This window comes from Molossus molossus, unplaced genomic scaffold (assembly GCF_014108415.1).
Source record: "Molossus molossus isolate mMolMol1 unplaced genomic scaffold, mMolMol1.p scaffold_m16_p_19, whole genome shotgun sequence".
Classification (NCBI taxonomy): domain Eukaryota; kingdom Metazoa; phylum Chordata; class Mammalia; order Chiroptera; family Molossidae; genus Molossus; species Molossus molossus.
The window spans coordinates 37,121,750-37,137,479 of record NW_023425354.1 but is presented as its reverse complement, the minus strand read 5'-3'; the positions used below and the strand labels follow the sequence as shown (position 1 = coordinate 37,137,479).

At 50.4% G+C, this 15,730-nt stretch overlaps 1 protein-coding gene across 1 annotated transcript in view; it reads left to right on the top strand.

Annotated features, from left to right (window-relative positions):
* The window catches only part of ADAP2 (ArfGAP with dual PH domains 2), a 33,655-nt gene extending 21,504 nt beyond the window's left edge, over positions 1 to 12,151 (top strand). Inside the window, exons 7-11 of the mRNA XM_036268877.1 lie at positions 1,543 to 1,626; positions 4,546 to 4,608; positions 7,855 to 7,932; positions 9,045 to 9,273; positions 11,589 to 12,151. Coding sequence (XP_036124770.1) covers positions 1,543 to 1,626; positions 4,546 to 4,608; positions 7,855 to 7,932; positions 9,045 to 9,273; positions 11,589 to 11,623 — 489 coding nt within the window. The 3' untranslated portion in view covers positions 11,624 to 12,151. The remainder of the gene's footprint in view (positions 1 to 1,542; positions 1,627 to 4,545; positions 4,609 to 7,854; positions 7,933 to 9,044; positions 9,274 to 11,588) is intronic.
* The last annotated feature ends 3,579 nt before the right edge of the window (positions 12,152 to 15,730 follow it).

The window sequence follows — 15,730 nt, the reverse complement described above, 5'->3', positions numbered from 1 at the left end:
TTTTTAGATAGAATGGAAGGTTGGGAGGGAGAGAGAGAGAGAAACATCCATGAGAGAGACGCATCAATTGGTTGCCTCCCGCACGACCCTGACCAGGGCCCGGGACCGAACCTGTGATCCAGCTACATGCCCTTGACTGGGAATCAAACCCGTGACCCTTCAGTCTGTGGGCTGATGCTCTAACCACCGAGTCACACCATCCAGGGCCACTAGAAGGTTCTTAACGCCCAGGACAAGAGAGCTCAGAACTCGGAATGCTAGGCTTGGGTGCTCAACTCCTGAGAAACAAAGGGTAATTAAGTTTCATTCCTTTGAAATCATACTCAAATGAATTTCTCAATCACCGAGTTACATCAAAGTGCAGCCCTGCAGCTATTTTGGACAAGTCTTTCTGTCTCCCAATTCCAAATTCCTGAGAGAAAGAATTTGATAAGCCCAGTCCAGCCTCTGCATGGGTCCAACCCTGGTCCAGTTGCTGCTGTAGCTGAGAGGGGGCAGGGTCATAGCAGCCTCGGTGGCCAGTGCTGGGTGGGTGAGAATGGGCGGGGCACTTCTCATATAAAGCAGGGCTTGGGCTGAGCCAAAATCTATTTCAACATCTAAACTAACCTTCAGGATGAGTAGGGTGCCCTAGGGAGTCGGTATGTTGGGGTGAGGGCAGCGAGTGGGGTGAGACTTAGTGTTCCAGGAGGGAACAGAAGTGTTGGGATTGCAAATGGCTTTGTATGGCAAGAGCTCAGAGGAAAATGTCCTACTAAAGGGCTTAGCTTTTCTTCGTGAGGGTCATGGCGAGGACTCGGAGCCACACTCAATAGGTTTGCAATTAGAAAATCACTCTGGCTGCGGGAGTGGGGTAGGACCGACTGGAGAGCACAGAGCACAGGCAGGGCCAGCTAGATAAGCCGCTCACCTCGTGACAGGTGATGGTGGCCCGCACTGCCGAGGGATGTGTTCTCCCAGAGTGACAGCAGAAGGTCCCAGCCAGCTTCGGCCTAAGTTGCCCTCCAAGCAATGAACCCCCTTCATTGGAGGAGCAGCCCCAGGTGCCAGTGCCCCCACCTGGAAACTGGTCTTTGACATCTAAGGACCCTTGCTCTTCAAAGTGTGTCCTCCTGACCAGCATTGCATCATCTGAGAGATAGTCAGGAATGCAGACTCCCAGGCCCCACCCCAAACCCACCGAATCCATATCTGCACTGTAGCGGTGATCTTCAGGGGATTTGTACACGCATAAGAAAATGGTAAGGACTGTCCTAGGCCATTGCCTAACTCCCGTGCAGTTCACCTTGGTCCTTTCCCATGGCCCTAGGACCTCCCTGCCGGTCGCTTCCCACTGGCTCAGGTGAGCCCCACCCTGCGCTCTGGCATTGTCCTCCCAGATGCCTGTGATCAGCCCAGGGGCCCGTAAGTGGAAGTGGGGGCGTGTGCATGTGCCGAGTGATGGTGCCCAGACCTGCAGACGCAGCTACTTCGGGCCACCACCCTCGGCTCCCCACTCCATCTCACCGGCTGTCCGTTGGTCCTTTGCATTTTCCTCTGCAGGAGATAGTGGACTGGTTCAATGCCCTCCGTGCGGCCCGTCTGCGATACCTAAAAATGGCCTTCCCTGAGCTCCCAGAGTCTGAGGTGAGCTAAAAGTGGACCCCAACTTCCGAGTCTCCTCTCTGCCACCTCCTTTCCTTGTCTCCTGACCTCGAAGACATGCAGAGGCCAGACTAGGTTGGTTTGTAGGCAGGACCTTGAGACTTGGGGTTGGGTACCTCAGAGGGAAACCGAAGGCTTTCTTCTGGGGAGGCTGGGCATTGTGGCCTCACACCTGGCAGGCGGCCCCCAAAAGGCAGGTCAGGCTCTCCTCTTCACATCTCTCTCTCTCTCTCTTTTGTTTTTTTTGGGTACATGCCCCTAGCAGGAACTGAACCCGGGACTCTCTGGTCTGCAGGCCGATGCTCAACCGCTGAGCCAAACTGGCTTGGGCTCAGGCTCTCTTCTTCAAGGCTGCACGGCATCACCCACCATGTCAAAGGGCTTGGGATTGGGGCATTTTTTTCCTGACCCATTCTCCCTCTAAAAGGTGCAAATGATCCCCACCAGGCTGCCTACAAAGTGCTTTAGAGCCCACTTTATCTCGTAACTCCTCCTGTCTCGTAATCCCGCAGCAGGCAGTGAGGTGGGTCGTCATCCCCTTTTGCCAATGAGAAACTGAGTCCCAGGAAGGTCAAGTGGATAACCAAAGGCGCTCTGCCCACCCTCACATCCTCTTTTGCTCTTTTGTATTCTGGTCTCATGAAGGCAGTGGGACCTTCCTCATTACAATTCTAGCAGGAACAGTCTGCCTTTCATGGGCAAGGTAATGGTGAGCCTTTGAAATTCATGCTAATTGTGTTCAGACATCTGGGCATCCATGTGCCTCTGTCAGGCTTGGCTGGGGAGGCTGACAGTGTGGGGCAGAGGATGCCGCCTGGAGCCAGGGACCCTGGGCTCTCGTGGATGCTCTGTGGCCAGTGCAGGTCATGTCACCTCTCTGCACACCTGTTTCCAGATCTGTAATGTGGCAGTTGATCTGGATCATCTTCAGGGTTCCTTCCAGCTTTGAGGTGCTGTCATCTGATGTCTGTCTTAGGCCCTACTCTCAGAGGATGTTGTAAGTGATGGGGGTGGAGAGACCATATTAATCCTGGGACTGTCTTATTCCAAACTGTTAGGTCCTCCTCGAAAACTTGATTGCTCCTTAATTCCAAAGTCTGCATGGAGCCAAGTGCCTGGGGCAGGGGTCTACTCCAGGCCCAGCGATGCACCGAGATGGCAACTCTCTGAAAATGGCCCCAGCAGCCTGGGTCCTCCCAGCCTGCAGAGTCAGCACCCAGAACTGGCGAATGCTCATTCCTGGGGCAGGGGGTTGGGAGTGCTAACTGCTGACTGGAGAGGATGGGAGCACGAAGTGCAGATGCTCAGCCTTGTTTATCTGGGCTAGCTCTCCAACTTTGCTGACCCCTGCAGAGGAAACTGGCCTTTGGCCAACATCCTCAATGTTTTCTCTCCTCTCTCATCTGCCATTGTTACCCTTATCTACCCCCGATCTCCTCCCTGCCTGCCTCTCTTCTTCCCTGTCTTTCCTCCTCTATGTCTCTGTGAGGTCCTGGGCAGTCACTCAGGCCTGGCTCAAGCTTTGGCATCCAGATGCCAGGAACCCGAGGGGGGGGGGGTTGGTCCTGTGCTAAGGATGGACTGGAGTCAGAGAAGCTGGTGTGTTACCTAGGGCAAGTCACCTTACCTCTTGGAGCCTCAGTTTACTCATCTGTCATCATGGGGACAACACCTACCTTCCAGGGCTATTGTGAGAATCAGGTGAGCCAAGGCATCTAAGGCGCAGTAAACGGTACTCCATCCACGTGCCTTTCCTTCTTCCAGTTGCTTCCCTAGGCCTGGACTAGCCCTGCCTTGGCTCAGGTGCAAACTCTTGAGCAGTAGAGACTCTGTTTTTTTTTTTTTTTTTTTCCTTCAAATGAAGGAATTAAAGCCTACAGAATATATTTTTGGTTTTGGCTCATGATTTTCCCCCTTTCAGACTTCCTATTCCTGTTCCCCAGACCTCACTTCCCCTTTGCCTCTGCCCTGGGCCCTGAGGCTCTGGAGAACCCCCTCTGCTTTCAGAAGGCTGGGCTGTCATCGGAAGCTCCAGGGATTGCCAGGTTGGCCCCCAAGCTCAGGAGGCTGGCATCAATCCCTGGAAACATCTCTAGGAATAGGATGGCAAGCTGGAAGGAATTCTGAAGATCACATCATCCAGTCCCCTTATTGCATGGAGGGAAATGGGCTCAGAGAGGTGTCAGGGTTTTTACCAAGGGAGCACAGGCAGTGGAGGTCAGAACTGGAGCTAGAACCCAGGTCTCCTGACTCCTAGTCCAGAGCTTTCTCGACTCCCCCACTCTGCCGCCCCCTCCTTGATGCCCTGTGTCAGATCCCCACCGAGACCAGGTCTTGGCCAGGGCCTGATGAGAGGCATGTCTGTACTTTAGCATCACAGTGTGTGGTAGGAGCATCACCAGCGTCTGTCTAGTGTCCATGAGCTGTAGGTATGAATCCCAGATCTCCATCCTACCAGCAGTGTGACTTTGGGAATACCCTTGACCACTCTACAATTATTCAGTGAGGATGACAATATCCACCACCTCATGGGGTGGTTGAGAATTGCTCTCATAGCCTGGTACACAGCAGACCTATAGGAAACCCTGACACCAGGAGGGTCCCCTCAGAACCTTGTCTGTGTCTGCCTCCTGGGGTTATTGACGCATTCTTTAAACCAAGTCCTTAAACCAAGACTCAGCTGTGCTGGGAAGCCCTGCAGACATCTGGGGTGCTGTCGTCTGGCTCTGTTGAAATATTAATATTGCATCTATACCACGTTCCAAATATAACCCTGTGAACCATCAGCACACATCCTTCCCCATTCCAGACTTCCCCTTTGTTGGGGAGCCAAGTTCAGTGGGGAACCCTGATCTCCTGGGCTGTGAGTCAGGGGGTCAGTGCATGTCTCTTTTCCCCCAGCTCGTGCCCCTCATCACCAGGAACTACCTCAAACAAGGCTTCATGGAAAAGACTGGTCCAAAGGTACATGCTCCTGATTCCTGGGGACTTTCAAGCCTCTGTCCCAGCGGGCAGTAGGGCAGAACTTGAGAGGTGGGACAATGAGGGAAGGGAAGGAAACCAATGTGTGTGAGTTCCTGGGGCGAAGGACCAAGGCCAGTGTTGCTGCAAGTGCTTCTCCCTGTCCCTGGGCATCCTCTCTCCTTCTCAACACCACCATCTGCTGCTTTCCTCCGGACTCCTCCTAACTGACCCTACTCCTAGAAAAGCGTAGCTGCAAGGGACTCCTAGGGGAATCAGCTTCTGCCTTTTTCAGAGCTGGGTGCTCTGTGCTGGGCCCCTCCCTACTGGGACCATCCATGTGAGTCAGGGGCTAGAGGTCAATCTGAGAAAACACACCTATACACCCATGCTTGGCACGTGGGCACTCCTCTCCCCAGCACAAACTCGGCCTCTGCACTCATTTGCTAAGTCCATCCCAACCCCTCACGGGCGCTTATTCCAAACTTATCGATGAAGGAAAGGGAGCCTAAATGCTTCCTTGCCTCCCATGGAGAGTTCAGGGGGGTGGAGACTCCTGCTGCCTGAGGGCAACTCAGACCCAGCCTGAGTATTGGGCGGGGTGAGCCTCAGAGTCAGACGTCTGGCTGGAGAGGCTGTGGTAGTTTTGAGGAGAGGAAGGGGTCATGGGAGAAGGAGAAGAGAAAAGCAGAAGGAGCTCCCTAAAAGAACTGCCAAAGCCCCAGCATCCCAAAGCTTTTTTTTTAAGGTGTAATATGTTGCCAGGATGGTTGCTAAGACCACCAGGAAAGGTGTAACACGTTGCCAGGATGGTTGCTAAGACCACCAGGAAAGGTGTAACACGTTGCCAGGATGGTTGCTAAGGCCACCAGGAAAGGTGTAACACGTTGCCAGGATGGTTGCTGAGGCCACCAGGAAAGGTGTAACACGTTGCCAGGATGGTTGCTGAGACCACCAGGAAAGGTGTAACACGTTGCCAGGATGGTTGCTGAGACCACCAGGAAAGGTGTAACACGTTGCCAGGATGGTTGCTGAGACCACAGGAAGGTGTAACACGTTGCAGGAGATTGCTAAGGCCACCAGAAAGGTGTAACACGTTGCCAGGATGGTTGCTAAGACCACCAGGAAAGGTGTAATATGTTGCCAGGATGGCTAAGACCACTAGGAAGGTGTCAATGTTGCCAGGATGGTTGCTGAGACCACCAGGAAAGGTGTAACACGTTGCCAGGATGGTTGCTGAGACCACCAGGAAAGGTGTAACACGTTGCCAGGATGGTGCTGAGGACCACCAGGAAAGGTGTAACACGTTGCCAGGATGGTTGCTGAGACCACCAGGAAAGGTGTAACACGTTGCCAGGATGGTTGCTGAGGCCACCAGGAAGGTGTAACACGTTGCCAGGATGGTTGCTGAGGCCACCAGGAAAGTGTAACACGTTGCCAGGATGGTTGCTGAGACCACCAGAAAGGTGTACACGTTGCCAGGATGATTGCTAAGGCCACCAGGAAAGGTGTAACACGTTGCCAGGATGGTTGCTAAGACCACCAGGAAAGGTGTAATATGTTGCCAGGATGGCTAAGACCACTAGGAAAGGTGTAACATGTTGCCAGGATGGTTGCTGAGACCACCAGGAAAGGTGTAACACGTTGCCAGGATGGTTGCTGAGACCACCAGGAAAGGTGTAACACGTTGCCAGGATGATTGCTAAGGCCACCAGGAAAGGTGTAACACGTTGCCAGGATGGTTGCTAAGACCACCAGGAAAGGTGTAATATGTTGCCAGGATGGCTAAGACCACTAGGAAAGGTGTAACATGTTGCCAGGATGGTTGCTGAGACCACCAGGAAAGGTGTAACACGTTGCCAGGATGGTTGCTAAGACCATCAGGAAAGGTGTAATATGTTGCCAGGATGGCTAAGACCACTAGGAAAGGTGTAACACGTTGCCAGGATGGTTGCTGAGACCACCAGGAAAGGTGTAACACGTTGCCAGGATGGTTGCTAAGACCACCAGGAAAGGTGTAATATGTTGCCAGGATGGCTAAGACCACTAGGAAAGGTGTAACACGTTGCCAGGATGGTTGCTGAGACCACCAGGAAAGGTGTAACACGTTGCCAGGATGGTTGCTAAGACCACCAGGAAAGGTGTAATATGTTGCCAGGATGGCTAAGACCACTAGGAAAGGTGTAACATGTTGCCAGGATGGTTGCTGAGACCACCAGGAAAGGTGTAACACGTTGCCAGGATGGTTGCTGAGACCACCAGGAAAGGTGTAACACGTTGCCAGGATGGTTGCTAAGACCACTAGGAAAGGTGTAACACGTTGCCAGGATGATTGCTAAGGCCACCAGGAAAGGTGTAACACGTTGCCAGGATGGTTGCTGAGACCACCAGGAAAGGTGTAACACGTTGCCAGGATGGTTGCTGAGACCACCAGGAAAGGTGTAACACGTTGCCAGGATGATTGCTAAGGCCACCAGGAAAGGTGTAACACGTTGCCAGGATGGTTGCTAAGACCACCAGGAAAGGTGTAATATGTTGCCAGGATGGCTAAGACCACTAGGAAAGGTGTAACATGTTGCCAGGATGGTTGCTGAGACCACCAGGAAAGGTGTAACACGTTGCCAGGATGGTTGCTGAGACCACCAGGAAAGGTGTAACACGTTGCCAGGATGATTGCTAAGGCCACCAGGAAAGGTGTAACACGTTGCCAGGATGGTTGCTAAGACCACCAGGAAAGGTGTAATATGTTGCCAGGATGGCTAAGACCACTAGGAAAGGTGTAACACGTTGCCAGGATGGTTGCTAAGACCACCAGGAAAGGTGTTAAGCAATCAGTGTGAAAGAAAACCTCAGTCAGCTCGAAACCGAGGCAAAGGGCTGCACACTTTGTTTCCTGCTCCCACCAGCCAGAGCACAGCCATCCTGTGGTTTGCATCCCGTGGTTCTGCCCTCGGTGTACTTCCCCTGACCTGGGTTAGACTTTGGCCCAGGCTGGTCAGCACTGCTGAGCACTAGCTGCATCTGATTTCCCCAACTTCCTTTCTCTGAGACTTCTTGTCTGCAGCCTGAAAAAGAGGAAAGCGCCTCCTCCAACCCACAGCCGCACCTGAAGGCAGCTCCACAGCCTCCGGAGCTCAAGGGCCACAGGGAGGGGTGCTGGGGTGACTGTGGAGCTGGGGCTGGCCTGCTCCCTTGGCCTCTGTGCGCCCCGGCTTGGCCAACCCTGGTACGAGGTTCCCTCTTTTGCAGCAGAGAGAACCTTTCAAGAAAAGGTGGTTCGCCCTGGACCCCCAGGAACGGAGCCTGCTGTATTACAAGAACCCACTGGTAAGAGCCACTGCTGGCCCTTTCTGAGTTCACCCCGAGAGGGAGGTGGGGTCAGTGCTGGTTAGGAACTGTGGGAAGCTACAGGGCTGGAGACACCTGGCGAGGGACACAGCGCCGCCTTTGCTGTCCCTAAGTCATTCCTCTCCCCTCACTTGCAGGACGTCCTTTATGTGTCTCCAAAATGCTGCCATGTAGCTAAACAGGCTGTTTCTCATCCTCTAGTCTCCAGGGCCCATTTCTAACCAGAAGGCTGGGAGATGGGGTGGTTAGGAGTGTGGGCTCTAGAACTCAGCTGTCTGGGCTCCAGTTTCGGCCCTGCTACTGTTAGTGGTGTGCCCTGGACAGGTTCTCTGTGCCTCAGTTTCCTCCTCCGGAAAATAGGCTTAATAACAGTGCCTTCCTGAGAGGTTGCATGAGGATTATATGAATTACTATATGTAAAGTACTTGAATTCCTGGTGCATAGTTAGCTCTCCATAAATACTAAGTATCTTTTAAAAAAAAAAATTAATCTTCTTAAAGACTTTTTTTTATTGATTTGAGAGAGAGAGAGAAACATCAATTTGTTCCACTTATTTATGAGTTCTTTGGTGCTTCTTGTATGTGCCCTGATCAAGGATTGAACCAGCTAACATTGGTGTATCGGGATGATGCTTTGATCAACTGATCTACCCGGCCAGGGCAATACCAAGTCTCATTTTATTTATTTTATTATTTTTTTAAATCCTCACCAAGGCTATTTTTCTATTTATCTTCAGATAGAGTGGGAGGGAGGGAGAAAGAGAGAGAGAAAAACATTGATGTGAGAGGGACACATCAACTGGTTGCCCCCCGCATGACCCTGACTGGGACCAGGGACGAACCGAAACTGAGGTATATGCCCTTGACAGGAATCGAACCCATGACTCTTTGGTCCGCAGGCCAACGCTCTAACTGCTGAGCCAAACCGGGCAGTGCCCAAGTATCATTTTAACAGATGATGTATGTCATTTCTTTTACCGTTTCAGCCTTTCGAATTCTAGGCCCCGCCTAGCAAAAATCCCCAGTGGAGACAATCATGGCTGCACCTCTGCCCCAGGTGTGGCCTCGTGACCACGTGTCCTCTATTTTCAGGATGCCTTTGAGCTGGGCCAGGTGTTTCTCGGGAGCCGAGAGCAGGGGTACGAGGTGTATGAAGACCTGCCCAAGGGCGTCCGAGGGAATCGCTGGAAGGCCGGCCTCACCATCGTCACCCCGGAGCGCAAATTCCTCTTCACCTGCCCCAGCGAGAAGGAGCAGGGGGAGTGGCTGGAGAGTCTGCGAGATGTGCTCTCCCGCCCCTTGACAGCCCTCAACCTCCTCAGTAAGATGCAGGGCCTGGGGGTTGTTCTTTGGGCCAAAGGCAGAGGGCAGAAAGGGGCTTCTTCACTTGAGTCAGCTGTGAGCCCTGAGACCTAGGTCATGGCTCCTGACTATGCTTTTGCTATTCTCTTCCTGCCGAAGGGAAGTACAGACAGTGTACGTTAGAGCCAGGAGGCCCCCTCTGTCCACGCTAAGTTCCTCTTTAAGGAACTGTCCCCCAATGACATCTGGAATTTTGCTCTGTCAGAAACTGGTTAGACCCCTTCTCTGCTCTGCTGAGTCCAGGGGCCCAGCAGCTTCTGTCTTCCTCCAGCTCCCTTCCCCTAAGACCCTTTTCTCGTGAGAAAAGCCTGGCCTGTTATTATTAGCTAACGTCACACCTTGCAGGGTAGCTCCCAGATTAAAATTTTTTTTTTAATGTATTGATTTGAGAGAAAGAGAGAGAGAGAGAGAGAGAGAGAGAGAGAGAGAGAGAGAGAGATTTGTTGTTCCACTTTTTCTTGCATTCATTGGTTGCTTCTTGTATGTACCCTGATGGGGATCAAACCCGAAACCTTGGTGTATGTAGATGATGCTCTAACCAACTAAGCTTCCTGGCCAGGGCCCAGCTCCCAGGATTTTGGATTCTGCCTCACTCACAGAGGGAAGGCTATTTTTAGTGCCCTTTTCTCTGGGTCCTCCATTCTGTCTGCCCTCCTCCTGCTCCCCGCTTTACCCCAGATGTGTCACAAGTAGGCTTCCCTGTCTGCCAACAGCCCTGTGAATAAAGGGGAGGCATTCTGAGCTAGAGCAGGAAACTTCTGGCCCAGGGTCTGGCTTCTGGGGCCCCAAGAAGTTCTGTGTTTGGGAAAGTACAGACTGAGCAAGTGACCCCACATGGCCCCTTGGGAGAAACCCCTGTGCTCTTTGAGTCTGACCAGTGTAAACACAAACTCCCTTCACTTTCCGAAACCTCAGAGCCAAAGTGCCTCGGAAACAGACTCAGTTGTTAGTGGAGCACATCCGCTGGTGCCTTCCTTTCCCTGTGGCCTGTGTGTCTGAGTCTCTCTCTGTTTCTGTCTCTCACTCTCTGCCCCTCTCTTCTTCTCTGGTGTGTGTGTCCCCTCTGTCTCTCACCCTTCCAGTCCTTTTTTAAATTTTATTTTAGAGTCCAGCTGGTGTGGCTCAGTGGATTGAGCATCATCCCATGGACTGAGAGGTCCTGGTTCAATTCCCAGTCAGGGCACATGCCCGGGTTTTGGCTTGATTCCCAGTAGGGGGCGTGCTGGAAGCAGCCGATCGATGTTTCTCTCTCTCACATCATTTCTGTCTCTCTCTCCCTTCCTCTCTCTAAAAAGTCAATTAAAATATATTTCGAACCTGCCACCTGGGTATGTGCCCTGACCAGGACTCGAACCTGTGGCGACCTTCTGGTGCACAGGATGACACTCACTGAGCCACACCTGCCAGGGCCCAGTTGTTTTTGTTTTTGTTTTTTTGTTAATCCTCATCTGAGGATACTTTTCCATTGATTTGTAGATAGAGTACAAGGGAAGGAGGGAGAGAGAGAGAAACAGCAATGTGAGAGAGACACATCAATTGGTTGCCTACCGCATGACCCCCACCGGGGCTCGGGATCAAACCTGCAACCAAGGTACGTGCCCTTGACTGAGAATCAAACTTTCAACCCTTTGGTCTGCAAGCCAACACTCCAACCACTGAGGCAAACTGGCCAGGGTGGGCCTAGTCCTTCTTTTTTTTTTTTTTTTTAATGATTTGAGAGAGAGAGAAAGAGAAAGAGAAAGAGAGAGAGAGAGAGAGAGAGAAACATAGTGGAGAGCCCTGGCCAGTTTGGCTCAGCAGTTAGAGCGTCGGCCTGCGGTCCAGAGAGACCTGGGTTCGGTTCCCACTAAGGGCACGTGTCTCAGTTGTAGTTTGTCCCTGGTCCTGGTTGGGTCATGTGGGAGGCAGCCACTTGATGTGTCCCTTTCACGTTGATGTTTCTCTCTCTCTCTCTCTTTCCCCTCCCCCTCTCTCCCCCTCCCACTCTATCTGAGCAACAAAAAAGAGAAACATTGATGAGAGAGAACATCAATTGGTTGCTTCCTGCATGCCCCTCACTGAGGATCAGGCCCACAACCTGGGCATGTACGCTGACCCCCAATCGAACTGGTGACCTCTTGGTGCATGGGTCAATGCTCAACCACTGAGCCACACCGGCCAGGCGGGCCCAGTCCTTTCTAAATTCTGGTTCCTCCTGTCCCCTGCTGTCCTTTCCCTCCTGTAGGGCTGCATTTGCACAGCCGCCCCCTCATCCCTCTTCTTTCCCCCTTGCAGCTGCATCAGCAGAGAGTGGCCACAGCAGGAGGTGACACACTGGCTGAGGAACTGGCTGGCCACTGGCCATGGGAGCTCTTGGAGGGAAGGAGAAGTTTGCAGCTCGGCCTTGGTCATCCAGCCGGGTGCTCCGCAGTTGGCACCCATCACTGGCAGTGAACTCTGCCATAGCTAAAGCTTTGGCTTTTACCTGCCAGCTCCCTGGGCCTCACCACTGCCCAGCCCTGGGTGTCAGGGGACCTGGTACATGTCCTCAAGGCCCAGGACATCCGTGATGGAGGCACTGCAATGGACAGGCACCACAGCATCACTCGAGTGCCATGCTTTCCCTCCAGAAAGTTCAGTCTGACTCACCGTGAGGAAATAGTCAGACAAATCTATGTGAAGGACATTCTGCAAAACAACTGGCCTGGACTCCTCAAAAATGTCAACATCATAACAGATAAAGTAGTGTGGGAACTGTTCCAGGTTAAAGGAGACCAAAGAGCAACACCAGGCAACTTGTAATTCTTGACTGGATCCTGGATTTAAAAAAAAAAGTTATAAAGAATATAAATTTGAGTATGGATGTATATTAGCCATTAATATTATAAGACTGTGATAATCATGTTGTATTTGTATAGGAGAACACTCTTATTTTTAGGGGATATATATGTATTGAAGTAAGTGGTCAGGGATAAAATATAATAATTTTCAGTCTACAACTGACTCAAATAGTTCAGCAAATAATAAGTGTATGTGCACATGTAGGTAGAGTATATACAAAGAATATATACATATATACATATATGCCCAGCTGGTGTGGCTCAGTGGATTGAGCCATGTCCCATGGACTGAGAGGTCCCAGTTCGATTCCCAGTCAGAACACATGCCCGGGTTTCAGGCTCAGTCCCCAGTGAGGGGCATGCAGGAGGCAGCCGATCGATGTTTCTCTCTCACACACACACATGCCCTAAACATATGGAAGATGGAATATATATATGGGGAGAGAGGCAGGGATGAAAGAGCTGCTATGCAAAATGTTAGCAACAACGCCCTGGCCAGTTTGACTCAGTGGTTAGAGCATCGGCCTGCGGACCAGAGAGTCCCAGGTTTGGTTCCCACTAAAGGCATGTACCTCGGTTGTGGTTTGTCCCCGGCCCTGGTTGAGGTCATGTGGGTGGCAACCAGTTGATGTGTCTCTTTCACATGATGTCTCCCCTCCCCCCCCCCTCCGGCTCTATCTGAAGATAAATGCAAAAATGTCCTCGGGTGAGGATTAAAAAACACAAAAAACAACAACAAAATGTTAGCAACTGATGAATCTAGAGCAGCAATTTTCAACCCTTTTTATCTCATGGCACACATAAACTGATTACTGAGATTCTGCAGCACACCAAAACATATACTTTTTGCCCTGGCCAGTGTGGCTCAGTTGGTTGGGCATTGTCCTGTGCACCAAAAGGTTGCCAGCTTGATCCCCAGTAGGGGGCTTGCAGGAGGCAGCTGATTGATATTTCGCTCTCACATTGATCTTTCTCCCCCTTTCCTCTCTCTCTCTCAAAAAATTAATATGAAAACAAAAAACATATATTATACTTTTAGCCAACCTGACAAAAGAATAGGTATAATTTTGATTAATTCACACCAGACAACTATTGTTGTGTTGGCTGTTGTCATTTTTAAATTTGACTTTCTAAAGGAAAAGAGGTCAGTGCCCCTGACTAAATAGTCAGGTATTGCACGTTTTAAAAATTCTTGCAGCACACCATTTGAAAATTGCTAATGTGGATGAAGTATAGGTGGGTGTTATGTCCTATTCATGCAAACTTTCTACAGATTTGAAAGTGTTCAAATTAAAGACTTAGGGGAAAAATTTTTTGTAAAATATATTTTTATTGATTTTTGAGAGACAGGGAGAGGAACAGAGAGAAACATCAATTAGCTGCCTCCTACATACCCTCTACTGGGGATCAAGCCCACTAATAGGTATGTGCCCTGACTGGGAATCTAACCAGAGACCTTTTGGTACATGAGACAACTCTCAACCAACTGAATCACACCAGCAAGGGCAGGGGAAATAAAAAAAAAATAAAATAAACATCCACTTTTCACTGCTAAAAAACAGTGTTCTCTCTACATGAATCAAAAATATTCCTGGGAGAGTTTCATGTGCATGCACACTTTAGAAGAAATAAAAGCCTAGATAATACAAAAAGCCAGCATCCATATTGCTCATCATTGAGCTCTGCAAGGAATGAAGGCAGCCAAGGAGACAGCTCGCCTGGACCTCGGTGCAGAGAGCTACCAACCCAGGTGTCAGGCCTGGCCCTGCCCCTAAGGTGAGCCTGGTGGAAAACTCACTTCCCCACCTCTGTGCCTTGGTTTTCCTCTCTCCAGTGAGAAAGTGGTACTAACCATTGAAATTCAATGGAAGCAAGTATTTTTGAACGCCTCCAAGGTGCCTGGCTCTGTGCCAAGCCCTGGGACTAGGCAGGAACCAGATGACGTGGTCCCTGCTGTCGCAGATGACAGACTGCAGGAGGGCAGGACCAATTGGCGAGTGTTCAGAAAGCAGAACAGCCTGATGTGGGAGTTTGTGGCAATGGGGTTGGTTTACCCCAACTGAAGGGGAGTGGGCAGCCTCCTTCTTCTCCAGAAAGTGACGTTAAAGTTGAAACCTTAAAGCTGTTGAGAGGTGAGTCAAAAGGACAAGGATGACGAAACACTTTAGGCTGAGGCAAGACAATAGTCCAAGACCCCAACTTGGGAAAGAGAACTGGAAAGAATCTCGGATACCTGAGATGTTACAGAAATAGATCACCAAGTTCTCTGCTTTATGATTCTTTGTCCCTTCAGGGGATGTGTAGAGTGACACTGGGTGTTATTTCTTCATTTTGGTGGAGACCTAATGAGGCTTAGGAGGCTTTTTTTTAGATATTCTCTGCTTTTCGTGGTATTTTTCTTTGGACACCCCCCGCCCCCCGCATGCCCCAATCAGAGGACAAGTAACATAATCCAGGTGTCATTTCTTAGTCTTCCTGATTCCTAGACAGAGAAGGGGCTGCTTCCTCCTCTGGCTCATAAAGCACCTTGGAAATTTCAACACCTGCAGGGTTGTATATTAAGGGTCAGTTTAGGTGTCTGCCTTTTTATGTTCTTTCCCCCTCCTGTGAGCTCTGTTGGTTGTATTCTGCTAAGTTCTGAGGATGAGAAAATAAAAACATAGTTCTTCCCTTAGGGAACCTGTGGTCCAGAGGGCAAGAAACAGAAATAGACAGACAGTAACAAAGCTACTTGAGAGAAGCTGGGGTTCTGAGGAGCCCCTCCGAGGGGCGAAGAACAGAGACAAAAGATGGAGTCCCAGTGAAATGGAGTGCCTGGTTTGGGTTGGTTTCTGAGGCCTGGCTGGATCTCTGTCATTGGGTTCCCCAAGGTTTTCCTCTGTACTGTTATATTAAATCCTCTTCTCCCTTTTGACTTGTTAGTACAAGGAAGTTTGTTACTTGAGTCAGTCCTGCCTAATAAAGTTCTCCAAAAGAGGTGTACCTATGCTGAACCCTAAAGAATGAGTAGGAGATACTTAGGTTGGGGTGGGGGAAGGAAGACTGATCTAAGACATTTTATAGAGAGGACTTGAGTATCGTGAACTTTTGTATCCACGGGGGTCCTGGAACCAATCCCCCATCCCATGAATACTCAGAGACAGCTAAGTTTGGGGGGAGTCAAAAGTTATATGCAAATTTTTGACTGTCCAAGGGTCAGTACCCTAACCCCTGAGTGGTTCAAGGGTCAAATATATATCAGGATAGGCTAGGTTATATTGTAGCAATAGACACCCACTAAATCTCAGTTAACTTAACATATCCCAAGTTTATTGCTCTTCTCTACTACATGTCCTAGTGTGGGTTGGCAGGGGATCTGCTCGTCCTAGCCACTCAGAGACCCAGGCCACCAGGTGATGGCTTCATCTCCATAGTCAGGGCAGCTAGCAGAAAAAGATACAATGATTCTCACTGGCTTTTTAAGATGATGGGAAGTTAACAAGTATTATTTCTGTAAGTTTCAAGTGGGTAAGAGGAGTGCCAATCACCAGGTGCCTAGAAAGGGAAAGAATTGGAACCTTCATAAGCAGCGCTAAAAGCTAAGTTTTATTGACTACT